Source organism: Oncorhynchus masou, chromosome 24 (assembly GCF_036934945.1).
Source record: "Oncorhynchus masou masou isolate Uvic2021 chromosome 24, UVic_Omas_1.1, whole genome shotgun sequence".
NCBI classification, from domain to species: Eukaryota; Metazoa; Chordata; class Actinopteri; order Salmoniformes; family Salmonidae; genus Oncorhynchus; species Oncorhynchus masou.
In genome coordinates, this window is record NC_088235.1 from 74133242 (window position 1) to 74155372 (window position 22131).

At 41.3% G+C, this 22131-nt stretch overlaps 1 protein-coding gene across 1 annotated transcript; it reads right to left on the reverse strand.

The window, feature by feature from the left end:
* Positions 1 to 1636: 1636 nt before the first annotated feature.
* On the reverse strand, positions 1637 to 12435 carry LOC135512622 (hippocampus abundant transcript 1 protein). The gene is made up of 12 exons (XM_064934838.1): positions 12180 to 12435; positions 11401 to 11496; positions 11214 to 11276; positions 10996 to 11123; positions 10773 to 10887; positions 10312 to 10530; positions 6012 to 6125; positions 5626 to 5697; positions 4083 to 4195; positions 3875 to 3972; positions 3427 to 3593; positions 1637 to 3083 (listed from the first exon to the last, which is right to left on the reverse strand). Exons 1-12 carry the CDS (start codon positions 12258 to 12260, stop codon positions 2877 to 2879), a joined length of 1473 nt encoding a protein of 490 aa, XP_064790910.1. The 5' UTR covers positions 12261 to 12435; the 3' UTR covers positions 1637 to 2876.
* Positions 12436 to 22131: the final 9696 nt, after the last annotated feature.

Consider the following 22131-nt stretch of genomic DNA (forward strand, 5'->3'; position numbering starts at 1 on the left):
TGTAGGTATGTACGGCAGGACCAAATCGGAAAGATAGGTAGGAGCAAGCCCATGTAATGCTTTGTAGGTTAGCAGTAAAACCTGGAAATCAGCCCTTGCCTTAACAGGAAGCCAGTGTGGAGGCTAGCACTGGAGTAATGTGATATTTTTGTTGTTGTTTCTAGTCAAGATTCTAGCAGCCGTGTTTAGCACTAACTGAAGTTTATTTAGTGCTTTATCTGGGTAGCCGGAAAGTAGATCATTGCAGTAGTCTAACCTAGAAGTAACAAAGCATGGATTAATTTTTCTGCATTTTTGGACAGAAAGTTTCAGATTTTTGCAATGTTACGTAGATGGAAAAAAGCTGTCCTTGAAACAGTCTTGATATGATCGTCAAAAGAGAGATCAGGGTCCAGAGTAACGCCGAGGTCCTTCAGTTTAATTTGAGACAACTGTACAACCATCAAGATTAATTGTCAGATTCAACAGAAGATCTCTTTGTTTCTTGGGACCTAGAACAAGCATCTCTGTTTTGTCCGAGTTTAAAAGTAGAACATTTGCAGCCATCCACTTATGTCTGAAACACAGGCTTCCAGGGTAGGAAATTTTGGGGCTTCACCATGTCTCATCGAAATGAACCACCAAGACTCTTCCTAGGGCTAACCGCCTGGCCCAACTGAGCAATCCGGGGAGAAAGGCTTTGGTCAGGGAAGTGACCAAAACCCGATGGTCATTCTGACAGAGCTCCAGAGTCCTTCTGTGGAGATGGGAGAACCTTCCAGATGGACAACCATCTCTGGGTATTTTGTTCTTCTCCTGTGAATTCTATGTTTTTTTACTAGATTAGCTGTAGTTGTTCATGTATGTCTGTAATTGTGTAATGACTTGGTGTTGCCTATCTTGGCCAGGAATCTCTTGAAAATGAGATTTCAAATCTCAATGAGCCCTTCCTGGTTAAATAATGGTTAAATACAATTTTTAAAATACTCAAGCCCTGGTCCAAATTACACTTGAGCCAGTGTGAAAACATTCTTAATAGTGTTGCCCAGGAAAAGCTGCCATTTGAGAAATTACTCTTTTCAATGGTTAACGAGGAATCACCAGCTCATTGATGAACAGTCTTAACACCTTTACTATGGTTATTGCTCCACTTGAATGTCAGGATATGATTGCTACTGAAGTGTTTTTCTGTGTAAAAACTGTACCCATGAGTATATGAATATATACATATGTATATTAAAACATTTTTTCCAAAAATGTCAGTGGTCAAGCCTCTGATCAACTACAATTAAATCTGTTGGTTTGTCATCTTGAAACAGAAGTTGCATCTTGTGGATCTCCTCAAATAGTTGCATTGCCAAATCAAGCTTACAGAACCATTTGAAGACAAACTAGAAATATAGCGTGACATTGAACTTTTACTTGGTGAAATAACTGCCAGCAATGTGTCCATCTCACCTGTCGTCAATTACAGCCTGCTGCCCAACACAGCAAAACATGCTAAATTATATTGATACGCTTGTACCCTATCAGACAGTGTACAATAAAAGGCTGAGGGTGGAACCCTAAAATGCATTGACTTCAAGATTCATCATACTGGTATCTCATGTTTGGATTTAGCTCAATGTTCCCTTTACCTAAGTTTCCCAACCATAAATCCATCAAAATATTCCACTTTATTGAAATGCATGGTTGTATACTTACTGTATATTTACAAGGTCAGTCAACAAATGTAATATTGAAAATAAAAGGCAGCAAAACAATGACAATACATGGAAAAGAAAAAAACTGCATACAGTATTTCAAGAAATTGCTGTTTTACAGAACACCAACTCATAAATAGCTAGAGCACACTTTCACAACTTTCATGATTCAATATGTACTTTTGGTATTTGGTCAATAAGCAAGTTAAAACGAGAACATATTTTGTTTGTACAAGTGAAAAGGTTTCTAGAAGGCCACGAGATGGATCTACGGATTCCGTAACTATGCAACGTGTTATCTGACATAGGGTGTCCTTCGTGTAAATTAGATATTTTTTAAAGGCAAACCCTTCTTGTATGATCATTTTCTGTAACTGTACGATCCATACATGTCAGGAACTTGGCCGTGTACATGAACAAAATGAGAATAAAAGACAAAATATCAAGCCAATCTGTCACATTCTGTGATGTCAAAGAGTAAGCAGGGGTTGATACGATATCTCCTTGTGGTCCCGCCAAAAAGTATCTCACCCCAATTGAGGCACCAGTCAGTCTGAAGAAGTGGTAGTAGGAATTCGTATAGGCAGCAGTTTGATATAAGCGTCAAAACAAAGGTGCTTTAAAAATTCAGCTGTACCATTCCAAGTCCATCGCGTCTTCACATTCCGTGGTTAGTTTGTGGATTAAGGCTGTTTTATGCAGAGATTTGGGGGAAATTTCAACTGGATTTCCGATTCAGCCCCGCATTGTCATTTTTCTCACACACAGTTCCGTAAAGCTGAAGGCCCAACTCTAGAGGACTAACCAGTCTTTCTGATGCTTCTTTTTCTTTCTAGGTTGTTGTTTTTTGTGCAGAGACTCCCTCTTCTGATTGTGGAACACACTGTGTTCAGAAACAGCCCAACAGGTATGTCCCTGAGTTGAGCATTGCCCTGTCCAATATCATCAAAACAACGGTTGAAGAAAAAGAAAAAGTAAAAGTTTGAGGAAAAACAAAAAAATGAATAAATATAAGCCATTGCAAATAGTGCCTTTGGATAGAACTTTCTTTAAAAAAAAACATACTCCTATGTATACATATATAGTGGTAACTCTTAATATAGCTTTTTGATTGTTTACTACACCTACACATGAGCTCTCTTGCTTTGTGTGGTTTGAAGAGGGGGGAGTCAGGCCCAAGTAGCCAGGTCTGTGTTACACATTTGTGTCCTGCAGTAGGGGCTCTTTGGCCTCCCCGGGTGGCTGTGGGCTGTGGGGGTGCCCGTGGGGCGAGCTGTGCTTCTTCCAGCTGCCAGGCCGGGGGCCCAGGTGGGGGTGCTCTGGTATGAAAAGGGCCACCAAGAGTGCTAGCAGCACTGAGCATGCTCCGAAGAGAAAGGGTGGGCCAGGAATGATGGACGTCTGAGGAGAGGAGGTGGGAATAAAAAGGTACAAGAGAATTTTACTAAATTAGGAAAATGCTTAACAAAATGGGTTACACGTGTACAAAGCACATTCAAAAACAGTCACGTAAATACTTGGTAACTAGTTAACGTTAAATAGTGGCCACAAACCTCTAAGATTGCATAGTGCCTAAATAATGATAGCCACTTTTAAGACAGCGATAGAGCCTTGTTGAACTGCTTGGTCACTTTTGAGTAAGTATGCTGGCTGTTGAACTCCACCCAAATTCAAGCCTCGTCGGGTTCAGGCTGCATATCAAAACTATGAGAAGGAGGAGAAAAGTTTGGGGCTGGGTGCTAACCTGTGGGAGGTGCTGAAGGTGGGGTTGAGTGTGGACCGGCGTGTCCTGGCTGCCATCTGGGGGAGCATCTAGCTCCACGTGGAAGATGTAGAAGATGAAGCCGTAGAGCGCCGGCCCCAGGCCGTTACACAGACCCCGGATCCCCGTCACCATCCCCTGGCCCACCCCTGTGGGATGAGCGCCAAAATAATTTTCATATTAGTTGGATTTTATTAAACTTTTAATTCACAAGGTAAGTTAAAGGGATAGTTCTGCAAAAGTACATATTTATTTTCTTACCTTGAAAAGTCGTCTATGGCTAAGCATTAACTGGTTTCAAGGTAAGGAAAAAAATAAGTAATTTTGATTAACTGCCCCTTTAACAGAACCATTTCTCATTTGCATTTATGACCCTGCCAAAAGACAAATCAAAGAAAGTTGCAAAATAAAGTTATAACTAAGTACAAACCTTGTTGGTCTGGCTCAGCGGTGCGAGAAACCAACGCACTGATTGCTGGGAAAGTGATGCTTGACATGGCTGCTACAGCCCCTGCTGCCCACATCATCCTGTAGAGAGATAGTCACTTTAAAGAGTATCTATCACTGTAAAGAGTATCTATCACTGAACTGAATCATCAGATGCGTTCAATGGTTTGAGTCGCCTTGAAAAAGCTTACCATGGCTCGGAGCCAAACCCATACCAGGCAAGCTGCAGTATCTGGAACCCAAGGCCGAGCAAGATGGTGTTCTTATTCCCGATGGAACGCATGAGTAAACTCAATATTACAGTCTTACAAAGGGAACAAAAAAATAACATAATTAGAAACACTTTATTGGAATGTTCATAATGCCTATAATGAAAGTCCTTGTTATATGGCCAAACCAAAGGTCGTTATAACATGGCAGAGAATGGAATAACTATATAGATATATACAACATGACCAAAAGTATGTGGACACCTGCTTGTCTAACATCTCATTCCAAAATCATGGACATTAATATATTGTAACAGCCTCCACTCTTCTGGGAAGGCTTTCCACTAGATGTTGGAACATTGCTGCAGGGACTTGCTTCCACTCAGCCACAAGAGCCGGCCACTGATGTTGGCCGATTAGGCCTGGCTTCACAGTCGGCGTTCCAATTCATCCCAAAGGTGTTAAATTGAGTTGAGGTCAGGGCTCTGTACAAGCCAATCAAGTTCTGCCACACCGATCTCAACAAACCATTTCTGTATGGACCTCACGTTGTGCATGGGGGGGTATTGTCATGCTGAAACAGCAAAGGGCCTTCACAAAGTTGGAAGCACAGAATCATCTAGTGTGTCATTGTATGCTGTAGCATTAAGATTTCCCTTCACTGGAACTAAGGGGCCTAGCCATGAAAAACAGCCCCAGCCTCATATATATACATATATATACACAAAATTATGTGGACACCCCTTCAAATTAGTAGATTTGGCTATTTCAGCCACACCTGTTGCTGACAGGTGTATAGAATCAAGCACACAGCCATGCAATCGCCATAGATAAACATTGGCAGTAGAATGGCCTTACTGAAGAGCTCAGTGACAATCAACGTGGCACCATCATATGATGCCACCTTTCCTACAAGTCAGTTTGTCAAATTTCTGCCCTGCTAGAGCTGCTGTATCTGCTGTTATTGTGAAGTGGTAACGTCTAGGAGCAACAACGGCTCAGCCGCGAAGTGGTAGGCCACACAAGCTCACAGAACAGGACCACCGAGCACTGTAGCATGTAAACATAGTCTTTCCTCAATTGCAACACTCACTACCGAGTTCCAAACTGCCTCTGGAAGCAACGCAGTACAAGAACTGTTGGTCGGGAGCTTCATGAAGTGGGTTTCCATGACCATGCAGCCGCACACAAGCCTAAGATCACCATGCGCAATGCCAAGCGTTGGCTGGAGTGGTGTAAAGCTCACGGCCATTGTACTCTGGAGCAGTGGAAACTCGTTCTCTGGAGTGATGAATCACGCTTCACCATCTGGCAGTCTGACGGACAAATTTGGGTTTGGCGGGTGCCAGGAGAACACTACCTGCCCCAATAAATAGTTCCAACTGTACAGTTTTGGTGGAGGAGAAATAATGTTCTGGGGCTGTTTTTCATGGGTCGGGTTAGGCCCCTTAGTTCCAGTGAAGGGAAATAGATATAGATATAAACATAAATATAATTAATGTAATGATAGTTAATGACAACTAACCTGTGCAATGATTGAAAGCAGTCCTAGAACAGCTATGAAAGCTGCAACATTTTCAGGTGAAAATCCCATAATCTGAAAAAAGGGAGAGCGAAAATGTGATCGTACTGCCAGTGAAACAAAATGAGTATGCCTATCATCAAGGATATAAATACAGGCCTAGCTGTGAGCAGCAAAGAGCAGGGGTCCAAGCAAAATATGATAACTTGGTTGAATACTTTGAATGAGCTACATAGTCAAAATCCCTCGACAACTCTACCAAATGATATACTGAATATGAAGGGGACTTGACCTCAGTTACATCGATAATGGAAATAGGGGGATGGGCTGACATCTGACGCGCATCTTACACGTCCGTTTATATATATTTGATAGTATACATAGCCGACCTGTCGTAAGTAGAGGAAGAAGCTGGAGTACTGGCCAGCTTCAGGGAGATAGGACAGGAACACTGTTATACAGATGAGCAGCACAGTGGAATCCTGGCCCACTTTCCTTAGAGACTGGAGACAGAAAGAAAAAGGGGTTAGGAGGACGGTAGGTGATAACAAGTGTTAACGATATGATGTGCAAGAACACCCAACCACTCCTCCTGGTCAGAAAGGAGGCCTATTGTGAGAACTGGGTCTCAACCCAAGAGAGCAAACTAGAGAAGTAGAGTTACAAAACAGCTGTGGTCTGCGTCGGAGAGTCAGGAGACCTAGAATTACACCAGCACATAACCACCTACAACAGAGGTTCCCACACCCCCCCACATGGGAAGCTAACGTTTCGTGGCGGTGTGCGGGACCTTCCTTGATTGGGGGGGGGGGTGTACTTTTTGAACAATTTGCGATTTGTTTATACAAATCTAAAACTACGCATAAATCCGTGATGCTTTAGGATATAATCAAGTGGTGAAATGCAAGAGTAAGACGCAATTCTGGTGCACGTTGGAATATCGTTGGTTTGTCTCCATGACATTCATAAGCTGAGCTACGACCTTCTAAAGTGCTTGGGAAGTAATCTTATACAATGCGTGACTGTTGCTATCAACTGATCGAATCACTTTACGGAAAAAATGATATAATGCATAATTACATTGAGGGTTCATATACATTATAATAAACCAATATTTTCCTTATCCATTACTATCATATTTAAATAGTCTTCCTCGTGAGTCTTGTTAAACTATGTAGAAATGCAGGAAAGTAGCTTCAAAACAACACTTCTTAGGTCTCTCAAATAAACAATGTCAAGCTGCTGTTGTATTTAATATAGGCCACCTTAATAAACAATAATAAATAAATAAATAAAAGGGGGGGGGGTTAATGTGAAAAAAGTGGCACTGGGGAACAAAGGTTGGGAACCCTTGACCTACAAACACCCCCATACTCTATTGTTATGCTACAATATCAGTGACTTGGGCCTTCAGCATTATACAGCGCCAATCGTGATGATTGTGTTAAGAGCAAAAAAGAGAGACTTCATCCGGACTCAAAATAAATACTCCTTTAGCTTAAGTTTTGTAGGTCAATCGTGTGATGATGCTTATTTCCCTGGATCGATCATCATAACACACTTATATTTATTAACACAATCTTGATATTATCTTCGCAGTGCCTTGAGAAACTATACATACCCATCGACTTATTCCACATTTTGTTGTGTTACAGCCTGAATTCAAAATTGATTATAATGATGCAATACCCCCACAATGACAAAGTGAAAACATGTTTTTCGAATATGTAGCATTATTTTTGAAAATGAAATACAGACATATCTCATTTACATAATTATTTACACCCCTGAGTCAATACTTTGTAGGAGTACCTTTGGCAGCAATTACAATTACTTTCTGACTGTAAGCTCTTTAAGAGCTTTCCACACCTGGATTGAGCAACATTTGCCCATTCTTCTTTTCAATATTCTTCAAGCTCTGTCAAATTGGTTTTTGATCAACCATTTTAAGGTCTTGCCATAAATCTTCAAGCAGATTTAAGTCATAACTCTAACTCGGCCACCCAGGAACATTCACTGTCTTCTTGGTAAGCACCTCCGGTGTAGATTTGGCCTTGTGTTTTAAGTTATTGTCCTGCTGAAAAGGTGAATTAATCTTCCAGTGTCTGGTGGAAAGCAGACTGAACCAGGTTTTCCTCTGGGATTTTGCCTGTGCTTAGCTCAATTCAATTTATATTATAACCTGAAAAACTCCCCAGTCCGTAATGTTTACAAGCATACCTACAACATGATGAAGCCACAACTATGCCTGCAAATATGGAGAGTTGTACTCAGTAATGAGTTGTATTTATCCCCAAACATAACACTTTCTTTCAGGACAAAAACTAGATTTCTTTGCCACATTTCTTCCCAGTATCACTTCTGTGCATTGTCGAAAACAGGATGCATATTCTGTACAGGCTTCCTTCTTTTCATTCTAATTCGGTTAATATTGTGGAGTAACTACAATGTTGTTGATTCATCCTCAGTTTTCTCCTATCACAGTTGTTAAACTCAAAGTGTTTTTTTTAAGTCACCATTGGCCTCATGGTGAAATCCCTGACGTGACTGGGTGTATTGATACACCATCCAAAGTTGAACAACTTCACCATGCTCAAAGGGATAATCAATGTCTGCTTTTACTGATCTACCAATAGGTGCTCTTCTTTGCGAGGCACTTGAAACTCCCCCTGGTCTTTGTGGTTGAATCTGTGTTTGAAATTCACTGCTCGACTTTTTTTATTTTACCTTTATTTTACTAGGCAAGTCAGTTAAGAACAAATTCTTATTTACAATGACGGTGGGTTAACTGCCTTGTTCAGGGGCAGAACGACAGATTTGTACCTTGTCAGCTCGGGGGTTTGAACTTGCAACCTTCCGGTTACTAGTCCAACGCTCTAGGCTACCCTGCCGCCCCTGAGGGACCTTACAGATAATTGTATGTGTGGGGTACAGAGATGAGGTAGTCATATTAAACACTATCATTGCACACAGAGTCCATGCAACTTATCATTTGACTTAAGCACATTTTTACTCCTTAACCTATATAGGCTTGCCATAAGAAAAGGGGTTGAATAGTTATAGACTCAAGACATTTCAGCTACAATATGTCATTCAAGACATTTCAGCTACAATATGTCATTTTTGGGGCGACCCGACCAAATTCACATAGAAATCTGTGTTATAAATCTGTCATTCGTATTGAAAGCAAGTCCAAGAAGCGGTAGATCTACAATGATTATCTACACAATGACTACTTGTTTTGTCAAACTGAAATTAGACAAACTATTCGAATTTTAACAACCAGGAAATGGTGGAGCAAGTTCTACATATTGCATCTTAGCATTTTTGTTAAAAAAAAACAACATAATTCCACTTTGACATTATGTGTAGGACAAGTGACCAAAAAAAATCTCAATTGAATCCATTTTAAATTCAGGCTGTAATAAGAAAATATGGAAAAAGTCAAGGGGTGTGAAAACTTTGAAGACACTGTAAGTACCCTGCAATCATCATTGCTATATCATGTGATGTTGATGTATTTCAGCGACACGTCAGCCTTCCCCCTCAACATTGCCTGATGAAGACCTGTTTCGCTGTGCCATGAGTAGCTGCTGTACATTGTGCCATGTAGCTTTAACTGTTGTTGTACAGCCCCTCAGCAATATAGAGGATTATGAAAGGTTAATTGTTCCCCTATTTGGCGTCTGTCTAACAGCCTGTTGAACTCCCTCCCCCTTTTACACACACCACCTTGGCTCCTTCAAACAACCCACCTTAGGGGAAGTTCAGGTTTGGCTGACAAAGACCACATCCTGTTCTAAATGCGGCATGAATGTTTGTTCCTTATGCTGGGTAAATCCAATTGTGTTTATCAAATATTATTTTTTGTGTACTATTCCAGCACTGTTTTGGGCACCGTTGGTGCCAATGTGCAATTAGAACCACCACCCCTCGCTGAAAGCCTATTATAGAGGAATTATGAAAACAGTGCGCATAAATTAAAGACGAGGTAACACTAACATGGCCTGTACCAAACAAGTTGGTCCAAATACATGAATCGTTACGTTTACAACTAACCACATTAGAACTTGTCAAGTTTCTCTTCCCAAATGCATACGACATCAGGTGGTCTTGTTCTTCTATGAACTTGAATGAAAACAGTAGCTTAAGTGATAGAGCTATTGTAGGGAAATTGGAAGACTGAAGAGGACCACTTGTAACATGAGTAGCTAGTTGAAAGTGTCAACACAAAAACAGATGCTATAATGTTTCCCTAAGGGGAACCATGGGCGCCAGTCAGGGGGGGGAGGGGGGGGGGGGTCTTGCAGCACAGCCATTCTCACCACATTCTATTCCTAAGCCCTCTTTTAATCATAAACAATACCGGCCTCCGCCACCAATTCCGTTGATACCATTGTCCCTTGAAAACAGACACACATTACCCCTATAACTTTTTTGGATTTCTAAATGACCCCAACGTCAGCAGTCAGGAGGACTGTGATGCAACAGAAATGAAAAATGTCCATATTCCGCCTCGGTCTCTTTGAGACCCACCAAATTTCTAGCTGCTACCACTGATCATAGTGCCAAACTGAAGCACACATTTTCAAGAGGTTTATCATTTTGCGTTCTGGAAGCACACTAATAATGGCTACACAAAATAATAACACCAACTGACTGAGCCTTTAGAGGTGGACAGGTACTCACAGCAAAGGGGTCGGCTTGTTCCCAGGAGATGGGAGCCCCCCAGGACGCTGGCCTCATCTTCTCAGGCAGAGACTCAGGCACGGCCACCAGGATAAAGCAGATGTCCAGCATAGCGATGGCCGAGGCCAGCACCACCACCAGGCCGTCCCCGTACACACGGCCCAAGTAGGCGCCAATGGCCGGGCTCGTCACCAGGCTAGCAGCAAAGGTGGCCGACACCTAACGAACAAGAGTAGACAAGGTTTACTACTGCCAAGCTCTGCTACTACTACTCTTTGAATGAAATTGTAGGTTCACATTTGTTTTTGCGCATAATTTCTGCTTTGTTTAAGAGGAACAAATCTGCAAATAGGTTCTGAATGATGTACTATTTTAGCAATGAACCACAAATCCCTGAATCAAAAAAGGTGCTGTGGTAAACAAGATTAGAAGAAACTGTGTAGGTAATGTTCAATACACACCAGTCCATAGGCCATGCTGCGCTCATGCTCCTGCGTGATGTCAGCCACATAGGCAAAGACCACAGAGAATGTAACAGCGAACACACCGGACACCGAGATAACTGCAAAGTACCACCTGAAACCCGAGGCAGGATATGGCACTCAGTTAATAATACACCTGATTCAGCTTTTAAAATGGTGATCTCAGTAACTATGAACTCTCTCAGGTTGGGACCCATCGTACCACGGGCTTATCTTCATCAGTGGAATGGGAGCGCAGGTGAAGAAAACGGTGAGCAGGAGAAAAGACTTCCGACCCCACACATCAGACAGGGCACCAATCAGCGGAGCACTCAGGAAAGACAGCAGGCCCTGTAATACAGCAAGACACCCCCCCCAAAAAATTGTAACAGAATTGAAAGATAACTGTTCAAAATAATAGCACATGTTCAAACACCTTACCTTTACCCCCTGGATCAAGCCATTCATCAGAAACGTATGCTTCGGGAACGTCTCATGTAGGACCTGGATTGGAAGGGGACAGGGACAGAGTGGATACTGTAAATTGGAGAAGGTCTTCAACATAGTTTCATCAGCAGCCAACAAATCATACTGTATTAAATAATAGGTCATAAACAAGACAACATACCACCAAAGTGGGTGCTGTAAGCAGGCCCCAGGCAAAAAATTCCAAAAAGATGACAATTACAGCATGGTACACGCTGGGAGCTCCAAAACCTTGTGCCTGGTGAACAGAGTGGAATAACTATGTAAGTGTGTAAACAAGAAACAAGTAATACTCAACTGTCTTACTTTCAAATAAGATATATTAAAAGGTCAACTCAGCAATAAGTCACCATAATACACAGTGGGGCATCTTCCTGCTTACACAACATTCATAATTGACACTAGAGCCAGTAGCGGTGTTGCACTCTTGGCAAATTTCACTTTCGTTGTTGTTGATTTCAGTAAGCAACGTTAAGAATTTAGCTAGCTACCATATTGCTGAATAACTATAACATCATCGAACTAAACAAACGGCTAGCTAGAAAGCTTGCCCATGGTTATGGAACTCTATTAGCCTAGCCACCTTTTTAACAATAGTGTTTAAAGTTACTTCCTTAGCTAGTCAGCTAGCTAATACTTGTCCATCTCAGATGGCATCTAGCTAAATTACTGTCAAAGATACTGATATGCTAGCTAACTTAGCTAGCTGGTGCCACACATCTGGTGCTAGCCAGCCAACTAGCTAACGTTAGCTATGTTGTTTTTGAGAGGACTATGAAGAGGCATATGATGAACTTCCCGGACGCTAGCAAGCAGGCGCTAGCTAGCTCGCGAAATGTGACATATTGTAGACATACCACATGCTGCTAGTTAATCTCAAGAAATACGATGGCAAATACTGTCATTTAGGTGGAAACTCACCGTTCCTCCATCCTTGATAATAATTTTTTTCGCCAGCAGGAGACTGCGATTCGCCCGTTTCTTCTTTTTGCTCTGTGTCATATTACCATTCTAGTTCTTCGTTTATTAAGAATCTATTTATTAAGGAATTTCTGAAAATAAACTATTTAAATCAGATTGTCGGAAAAGAAACTGAAATACCTTAGAATAAATCTATTTTTCAAACTAAAGGGGCTGTTTCGTCCCATTCACTCAACCACCGCCATCTTTGCAAAAACATTGTTAAAACGTAATGACGTCACATCATACGATATTCTTTCTGACATCCGTGTACCTGCTTGGACGGGTACTGGTATGACTTCTTTTTAGAACAGTTACAACATCTCAGTATACATTGAATTAGAGAATAGTAGAAAAATCTGCGGACCGTGTCTGCATTACATTTCTACTTTACTCTCACGTATTAAGCACTACAGTATTCCCCCTCACTCTAGAACCGTCAACGAACAAAGACCCCATAGGTATCACAGGATCCTCCTGAAAGGCCCTGAATGCATCCTATACTACATCCTATACATCCTATCCTAGTATCAAGCTGCAGCTCTGGAGTCGAGCCTCCTGTCCCTAAAACCCGCCTGTCAAATCAAATGTTATTAGTCACATACACATCTTTAGCCGACATTATTGCGGATGTAGCGAAATGCTTAGTGTTCCTAGCTCCAACAGTGCAGTAGTATCTGCCACTAAATATATTATTCTGTTCGTAAATCCATGCCACGCCATTTAGTATGATATGCTACCTTATGTTAGGTTACATTACATTAGGCTATTGATGGAATAGCTGTCGTACAATATAATACAAATTGTAAGACGTATAGTATCCAAAGTCTTGATTGTACCAGCTTTGGCCCATTTATAATATATTAAGTTTGACTGCTTTAGTATGATATGATACCTTAAGCTAGATTACATTGGGCTACCAATTGAGCTGCGGTCATACAATAAAATATGAATTGTAGGATGTACAGTATCCTACATCTTGATTTCACACATACAAATACTTTGAACAAATTGAATAAAGCAATGCATGATGTGTATACTAGTTACACGACAATCAAGAGTCATTTCTGCCTAGAGTGATAGGACAGAATCCATAGTATGATACAACAAGTGACAGAAATGACATCACCACCTTCCGGAGACACCTGAAACCCCACCTCTTCAAGGAATACCTAGGATAGGATAAGTAATCCTTCTCACCCCCCCCTTAAATGATTTAGATGCACTATTGTAAAGTGGCTGTTCCACTGGATGTCAGAAGGTGAATTCACCAATTTGTAAGTCGCTCTGGATAAGAGCGTCTGCTAAATGACTTAAATGTAATGTAATGTAAATGATAATAAGTCAATAGTTGTGTTTGGGTTATATTTGAACAGGATGTATACCGTACCTGAGAGCAATCTCAACTGTGCATACTGATGAGACTGAATAGGCAATTTGAAATTATTCAGCATAAACAAAAATGTGATATACAAAGTTAACTGTGTATGAAAAATGTAAGGGTTGGAGCATTAACAAAATTCAGAAAGATAATCAGGTTCTTATTGTCACGTTCACAAGGAAGAAAGGCATTTCACTGTACTTGTGCAATCCCAACAATGCAATGATCAATATCAGTAGTACAATAAAATAAAAAATTACAAAGTCAAGTAAAACAAAAACACACGAGAAAGTAAGTAAACTATATACAGGGTCAGTTGCAGGATCAGTGCCAATAAACATATTTACAATGTGCATGGATAGTAGAGTGGTAGGGCTAGATATGTATAGGGGTAAGGTCACTAGGCATCAGGATATATATATCCTGATGCCGCACATATATATATATATATATATGATGAACAGAGTAGGGATCTACAGGGAGGGATCTATAGGGGGGTGTAAATGGGATGGGGGACTGTCATCCAACGGGATTGGGGCCACCTCTTGACAAAACTATTGATATAGCACTGGGAATAACAAAGAAAAATTACAATGTTATTAAGTTGGAAAATTAAAAGTACAGTCTAAAAATCATGGATAACGCTCCCTTGATCAGACATTTAGATTGCTGGCCTAAGCCTCTTAAAACATTGGCATGGGGTGGCCAGATGCATGCTACTACTTTGAGCTGCATACTACTACTGATGTCAGAGGAGAAGAGGAGACAGAAGGAGAGATGATGAGTATCAGGAGGTAGAGATAGAAAGACAGGAACAGAAAAACAGAGGAAAAATACATTAGACAGACCGTGAAAGAGAATGTGTGCGTTTGGGAGAGGCCATGAAAGAGACTATGAGATAGATACAAGATGCAGTAAGGGTGTGTATGTGTTAGAGAATGATGTGTCCACGTGTGTGACAGCTGTACTAACCAGCAGAGCTGGAGATGGGCTCCTTGTTGGTAGAGGATGGACTGTCCATGGACGCCTCACCACTGGCACCCGGGAGAGAGAACAGTCTGTGAGCACACACACACACACACATGCAAAAAGTCACATAGTAAAAATGCACACCTTTTAGCCAGCTACCTGGAGAGCTGGAAAATAATGATCCAATTGAAGGCTGCCATTATCAAAAAAAATCAACATTCAAAAAAGTTTTCACACTAAGTTATCTAAATCCTCTTTGCTCGTATCATCATTGGTTATGAGCCCAAAAATAATGAAATGACGAAAGGTAGCGAAGTGTGGACAAGTTTTGGCCAACACAACGTAACATACTCTATAATGCTCAATGGAGTGGCATGGATTTACGTCCAGAATAATACGTTTAGTGACAGGCAGGTTTTAGTGACTGACGGCTTGCCTCCGAGACTGCAGGTGGATGCATCTCAAGGCATCTGATGATCCAGCGGTCCAGAAACGAGAGATGTACCACCTATCCCAAAAGCCCAGACCTCTGACAGATGCAGTATTAAAAAAAGTCTGATTGCAGTAAAACAGAGCCGTTTTGTGGAAAAAGCAGCAAGTAACTGTTTCAGTGACCTGCCAATGCACTTCAGCCTGAGCTGCGTTCAGTATGAAAAAAAACAGTGTTTAACCTTCAATTAAACAAAATCGGTGCTGTTCTGAACGACCAGTTAAAAAACAGAGAGGGGTTGGGGAACACTGTCAGTATGGCTGCTGCCCTTTAAATGGGAGATTCTCAAATGGTATGCTCAACTTCATCTTCCGTCCTCTCCTCGCCTCCTATTGAAAAAGGTCAAAGATAACCCGGGGAGGGGAGGAGAGGAAATGTGGAAACAAATGTATGAAATGAGACTCACTCATGCAAATTACATTTACAGCGGTGGAATCCCAAATTAAATGTGTAAAGTTGTAAAAAAAATACATTCAGCCAGTTGTGACATTTATAGATAAAAGGATAAGTAGCATAATGTTTTTAAATATGTGTATGCTTTTCTCCTCTGAGTAAACAACAGCTGATTCAAAGGGGGTGTGGCGTATCTCAAAACTCTTCCACAAAGGACTTAGATAGGATACTCTTGTGCTTCCTCGCTGGGAGAAGGCTATTGAGGAGGCGAGGACACTCTTCCATTCACCTACTAACTAATTTACACTTCTCAGAGATACTGTATATAATGATGAGATTATATAAAGGCCATCCAGAACATCTACTCGAAACGGTGCCTGGGAAGGCACGCAGCATCATAAAGGACCCCACACACCCCAGCCACGAGTTGTTCTCTCCCTTACCGTCAGTTAGACGTATCGGAGCATGAGGTCTGATACCAACAGGCTCAGAGACAGTTTCTATCTAAAATCCATCAGACTGCTGAACACTTGAACTGGACTGACCACCTGCTCTGATTCACCGCACCTTAGCACACATGCACTCACTCATGTCCATACCTACACAGACATAGATATACTGAGTGTACAAAAAAAGCTCTTTCCATGACATAAACTGGCCAGGTGAATCCAGGTGAATGCTATGATCCCTTGATGTCACCTGTTAAATCCACTCCAATCAGTTTAGATGAATGGGAGGAGACAGGTTAAAGAAGGATTTTTAAGCCTTGAGACAATTGGGGCCTCAGATCCTTAAAAAGTTCTACAGCTGCACCATTGAGATCATCTTGACTGCCTGCATCACCGTTTGCTAAGGCAACTGCTTGGCATCGGACCACAAGTCGCTACAGAAATCAGTGCGTATGGCCCAGTACATCACTGGGCTACGCTCCCTGCCATTCAGGACCTCTATATCAGGTGGTGTCAGTGGAAGGCACTAAATATTGTCAAAGACTCCAGCCAACCGAGCCAGACTGTTCCATCTGATACCGCACAGCAAGCGGTACCAATGCACCAAGTCTGGACCCAACAGGACCCTGAACAGCTTCTACCCCTAAGCCATAAGATTTCTAAACAAGATTGCTAAGTAGCTAATCAAATGGCTACCCGGACTATAAACATTGACCCTTTTTTGCTGCTGCTACGGTCTATTATCTATTATGTTGACTTGTCACTTTATCCCTACCTATATGTACAGTACATAGTTACCTCAATTACCTCGTACCCCTGCACATGACTCCCTGCACATTAACTCCCTATAATTTGATTTGATATAAAGCCATGTTATTTTCTACTCCCTGTGTATAGATAGCCATGTTATTTTTACTTTTTATTTCTATTCATTATTTACTGTGTATTTAATCCTTGTGTCAACTATTTCTGTTGAATTTTTATATTATTGTTGGAAAATCACCCATAAGTAAGCTTTTCACTCATAGTCTACACGGCTTGTCTACAAGGCATGTGAAAAATATTTTTTTTTTTATTCTGTTAGGGAACACCTACTTGTACTCCTTTGAAACAATGCCATTTTTATCAACTTTGGCAAAGGTTCAAGTCTACCCCAAAATGTGTCCAGTCTGTTCGTAACAGATTCAAGATTTGGGAAAAGTTGCATTGAGATCAAATGTTTCATTGATTAGAAAATGTGCAGAGTCTGGTCCAAAATCCATCTCGCTCTAGCTTCTCCAACTGCTGGCCACTGGGCTTCCACTCATCACCATATTTGGTGTCTTGTTGTTTGGAGCCAAATGGCGTCTGTGTGCTAGCTTGCATACTCCCGCTTACACTGTGTAGATGCACTACATATACACAAAATTATGTGGACAACCTTTCAAATTTGTGGATTTTGCTATTTCAGCCACATGTAGAAAATTGAGCACACAGCCATACAATCTCCAAAGACAAACATTAGCCTTACTGAAGAGTTCCGTGACTTTCAAGGGGGCACGGTCATAGGATACCACCTTTCTAACAAGTCAGTTTGTCAAATATCTGCCCTGCTAGAGGTGCCCCGGTCAGCTGTAAGTGCTGATATTGTGAAGCGGAAACGTCTAGGAGCAACAACGGCTAAGCCGCAAAGTGGTAGGACGCCACACAAGAACACAAAACATGACTGGCGAGTGCTGAGGCGCGTAGCACGTAGGTATTGTCTGTCCTCGGTTGCAACACTCACTACCGAGTTCCAAACAACCTCTGGAAGCAACGTCAGCACAATAACCGTTCTTCAGGAGCTTCATGAAATGGGTTTCCATGGCCGAACAGCGTTGGCTGGAGTATTGCAAAGCTCTCTGTCTTTGGACTCTGCAGTGGAAACGCGTTCTCTGGCGTGATGAATCACGCTTCACCATCTGGCAGTCTGACAGACAAATCTGGTTTTCATGGATGCCAGGAGAACACTACATGCCCCAATGCATAGGGACAACTGTAAAGTTTGGTGGAGGAGGAATAATAGTCTTGGGCTGATTTCATGGTTCATGCTAGGCCCCTTAGTTCCAATGAAGGGAAATCTTTATACAATGACATTCTAGATGATTCTGTGCCTCCAACTTTGTGGCAACAGTTTGGGGAAGGCCTTTTGCTGTTTCAGCATGACAATGCCCACGTGCACAAAGCGAGGTCCATACAGAAATGGTTTGTAAAGATTGGTTTGGAAGAACTTGACTGGCCTGCACAGAACCCTGACCTCAACCCCATCGAACAGCTTTGGTTGAATTGGAACACCGACTGTGACCCAAGCCATGTCTGGTGAGTATACAGGCGATAGAAGAACTGGGACATTTTCAGCTTCCAGGAATTGTGTACAGATCGTTGCAACATGGGGCCATGCATTCTATTGCTGAAACACGAGTTGATGACGGTGGATGTATGGCACGACAATGAGCCTCAGGATCTTGTCACGGTATCTCTGTGCAAACAAATTGCCATCAATAAAATGCAATTGTGTTCGTTGTCCATAGCTTATGGTCTTTGTATGTAGCTTAACCCCACCGCCATCATGGAGCACCCTGTTCACAAGTTTCGAATCCCCACAAGTTTCGAATCCCCGAATCCCCAAATCTGTCGTTTTGCCCCTGAACAAGGCAGTTAACCCACTGTTCCCCCGTAGAACCGTCATTCAAAATAAGAATTTGTTCTTCACTGACTTGTCTAGTTAAATAAAGGCAAAAACAAATACGAGCTTTCTAAACGGTTCACCAAACATGAATGAAAATACCCTCAAATTGTAGCTGACAGTCTGCACTTCAAACTCAGTCATTGTATAATTTCAAATCCAAAATGGTGGAGTGCAGAGCCAAAAGAACAACAAAAAAATTCTGTACCTAGGTTTCCAACCAATTAGGGGGAGATTTTCATACGAATATTCTAAAATCCATGTAAAGAAAACATGTGCCTTTCCCCACCAGCGGTGTGTTTCCACAGAGCTGTCTTGTTGCAGATAGAAATCAGCGCGTGACAACGTAGTCCTGAAAATGCAACTTTTCCCTTAAGTTTTCATGCACTGAATAAAAATCTAAAATTCCATCGCAATTTCAACTCTACCTATAGTTTTGTCATAAATTCTGTTGCGGTAAATAGCAAATGTGCCTACTCTGGACTTGGCATGTGCACTCTAGGCAACAGACCGCAGAGACAGTGCAGATAGGCTAGTCTACACGATGAGATTATTATAGATAAGAATATGTGTATTTGTCAAACTGAATTCAAGCATCAATCATCATGTCACCAGAATAAGACCCTTGAATAGGCATCAAGATCACTTGCACTTTCACCACCCTGTGAAGTTCATCATAATTTATTTAATCTGTAGACTAATGAGCGGCATGGCTCCCGGAGTCTGTAGTGGGAGGACCACACACCATGTCTTCCAGTGACTCCAAGTTTACTTTGATATGATGGTTGTTCAATATTTGCGCATAAAGGTGTTTCCAACCCCATTTCTCACTTAATTAATTTTACCCACACAACAAGATTCCACCATGTCAAAGTGATCTGTCTGCATTTCTACAATTGTATTGAATCTTCCAGTTTCCATTACAGGGGCGGCAGGTAGCCTAGTGGTTAGAGTGTAACCGAAAGGTTACAAAATCGAATCCCCGACCTGACAAGGTAAAACATCTGTCCTTCTGCCCCTAAACAAGGCAGTTAACCCACAGTTCCCCGGTAGGCCGTCATTGAAAATAAGAATTTGTTCTTAACTGATTTGCCTAGTTAAATAAAGGTTAAAAAAACAACTGTCATAGTTGTTTTTTTTATACTGCATGACTACTCACATAAAAACTGTGTATGGAAGCGTGGTTAGTATCCCAATACTTTTGGAGCTGGTGGTTGAGAGTGGTTGTATGAAACCAATCTGTGCATAAAGTTAAGCTCTCAACCATGCCAGCCCGCTCTTATTTTCTATTCAGTTCAACTAACCATCAAAGTTAGATTCCCAGCTATCCATCAGACACATTTTCGGTGTGCTCAGGTCAATAGATCTTTGACTTCTAGGGTACATACTGTATCAGAATTACCAGTATAAATTGCTTTAGAAAGGAAACACTGTTACATTTGAAAGTTTGTTTGCCAAGTGGTTCTGAACAGTCATGACATTACCTTTCAAATGATATATAATATAACCAACTTTGAAAGCACCAGCTACAACTAGTGGCTCCCGAGTGGCGCACTGATCTAAGGCACTGCATCTCAGGGCTCGAGGTATCACTAGAAATCCTGGTTCAGTTCCAGGCTGTATAACAACCAGCTGTGATAGGGAGTCCCATAGGACGGTGCACAATTGGTATGTGTTGTTAGGGTTTGGCCGTCATTGTAAATAAGAATGTGTTCTTAACTGACTTACCTAGTTAAGTAAACAACTGTTCATTGTAAATCACCCATATTGACATTAGAATGTTGGAAGCGATAGAATTCCATGTTGTGGGGCAGATATGTTTTTGGATTGTAACTTTGGTGATAGAATCACCAATTTATAAAGCGATTTATACAGCATTGCTTGCTGTTTGGGGTTTTAGGCTGGGTTTCTGTACGGTACAGCACTTTGTGACATCAGCTGATGTAAGAAGGGCTTTATGAATACATTTGATTGTACACACACAGCTAGAACAGGTTTTTAAAAAGATTTGTAGCTGGGCCAATGGGGAATCTCCAAGTGAGCCCGACCACTCCCCATTGGTGGTTTCATTGAGGACAGGCTTGAATTGAAAGGATGGCAGTATCCTTTATTTTCATCATGCACAAAAGCTATTGGGCTTTCTACTCAGTTGCAAAAGGGTCATTTAATAAACACAGGACACCAGCAATGTGGATAACACTCATTTATAGAAGAAAATGCAAGTGACTTCAAAGACTAACTTCTCTGAACAGGGGAACAAAAACATCCCCAAATTCACTGAGAATACATGAGATAGTATGAATAAACAATACTCAGAACCGCAGCTTCATACCACTTGTAAAACATAGAGAACTGATACTGTATACTGACCTTTGGGGTAAGTTTGGTGTGGGGTATGGGGAGTCCATGGGTGGCTTTTCACCATTTACACATCTGAACCATTGTTATGTTGTTAGGTTCAAATCAAACTTTATTAATCACATGCGCCAAATACAACAGGTGTAGACTTTACTGTGAAATGCTTGCTTACGAGCCCTAATCAACGGTAAAATAATACTAAAAAGACAAATAATAACACGAGGAATAAAGTACACAAGAATGGAGGTACAATCAGGGAGTACCAGTACAATGCACAGGGGTATGAGGTATTTGGGTATGTTGGGTATGAATATTATATGAATCATATCGATTCAAAATGGCAAATTTGGGTGCAATCAATTAGATTATTTCAATTGCTTTTCAACAAAATAATTTTGAAGAAATGCTTATCTGTTTCTAACTACAGAAAAAAAATCAGAACGATCTGAGATGGTGAGTGTCATGGCTTGCTGAAATGAAATGGAATGACCCAGAGTTTCATTTGCACACACTGCATACAGATTTTCCATTGTGTTATTGACTGTATGTTTGTTTATCCCATGTGTTGTTGTTTTTGTTGCACTGCTTTGCTTTATCTTGGCCAGGTCGCAGTTGTAAATGAGAACTTGTTCTCAACTGGCCTACCTGGTTAAATAAAGGGGTGTTACGTCCTGACCTTAGTTCCTTTTTTATGTCTCTATTTTAGTTTGGTCAGGGCGTGAGTTGGGGTGGGCATTCTATGTTTTTGTTCTATGTTTTATATTTTTGCATTTGGCATAGTATGGTTCCCAATCAGAGGCATCTGTCAATCGTTGTCTCTGATTGAGAACCATACTTAGGTAGCCTGTGTTCCCACTATGATTTGTGAGTAGTTGTTTTCTGTTTCATATCTGTACCAGACAGAACTGTTTCAGTTTCGTTCGTTCACGTTGTTGTTTTAGTATTTTTCAGTGTTCTATTAAAGTAATTATGAACACGGACCACGCTGCATATTGGTCCGATACTTCCTACTCCTCCTCAGAAGAGGAAGACGACCACCGTTACAAGGGGAAATAAAATAAAACAAATAAAAAAGTAGGAGGGAAGGTTTTATGCCTACATGATAGGTCAATCTGAGACAGTTTTAGGCAACCCTCAGCCTTATTAGATAACCAAACAAGATTTGCAAA

What these genes read in the sequence shown, in the direction of transcription:
- LOC135512622 (XM_064934838.1), bottom strand. Translation starts at nt 12,260, where the DNA reads ATGACACAGAGCAAAAAGAAGAAACGGGCGAATCGCAGTCTCCTGCTG. An exon ending in TTATCAAGGATGGAGGAACG is followed by an intron (nt 11,497 to 12,179) that starts GTGAGTTTCCAC and finishes TCTGTTCACCAG; the next exon opens with GCACAAGGTTTTGGAGCTCC. An exon ending in CGCTGAGCCAGACCAACAAG is followed by an intron (nt 3,594 to 3,874) that starts GTTTGTACTTAG and finishes CTCATCCCACAG; the next exon opens with GGGTGGGCCAGGGGATGGTG.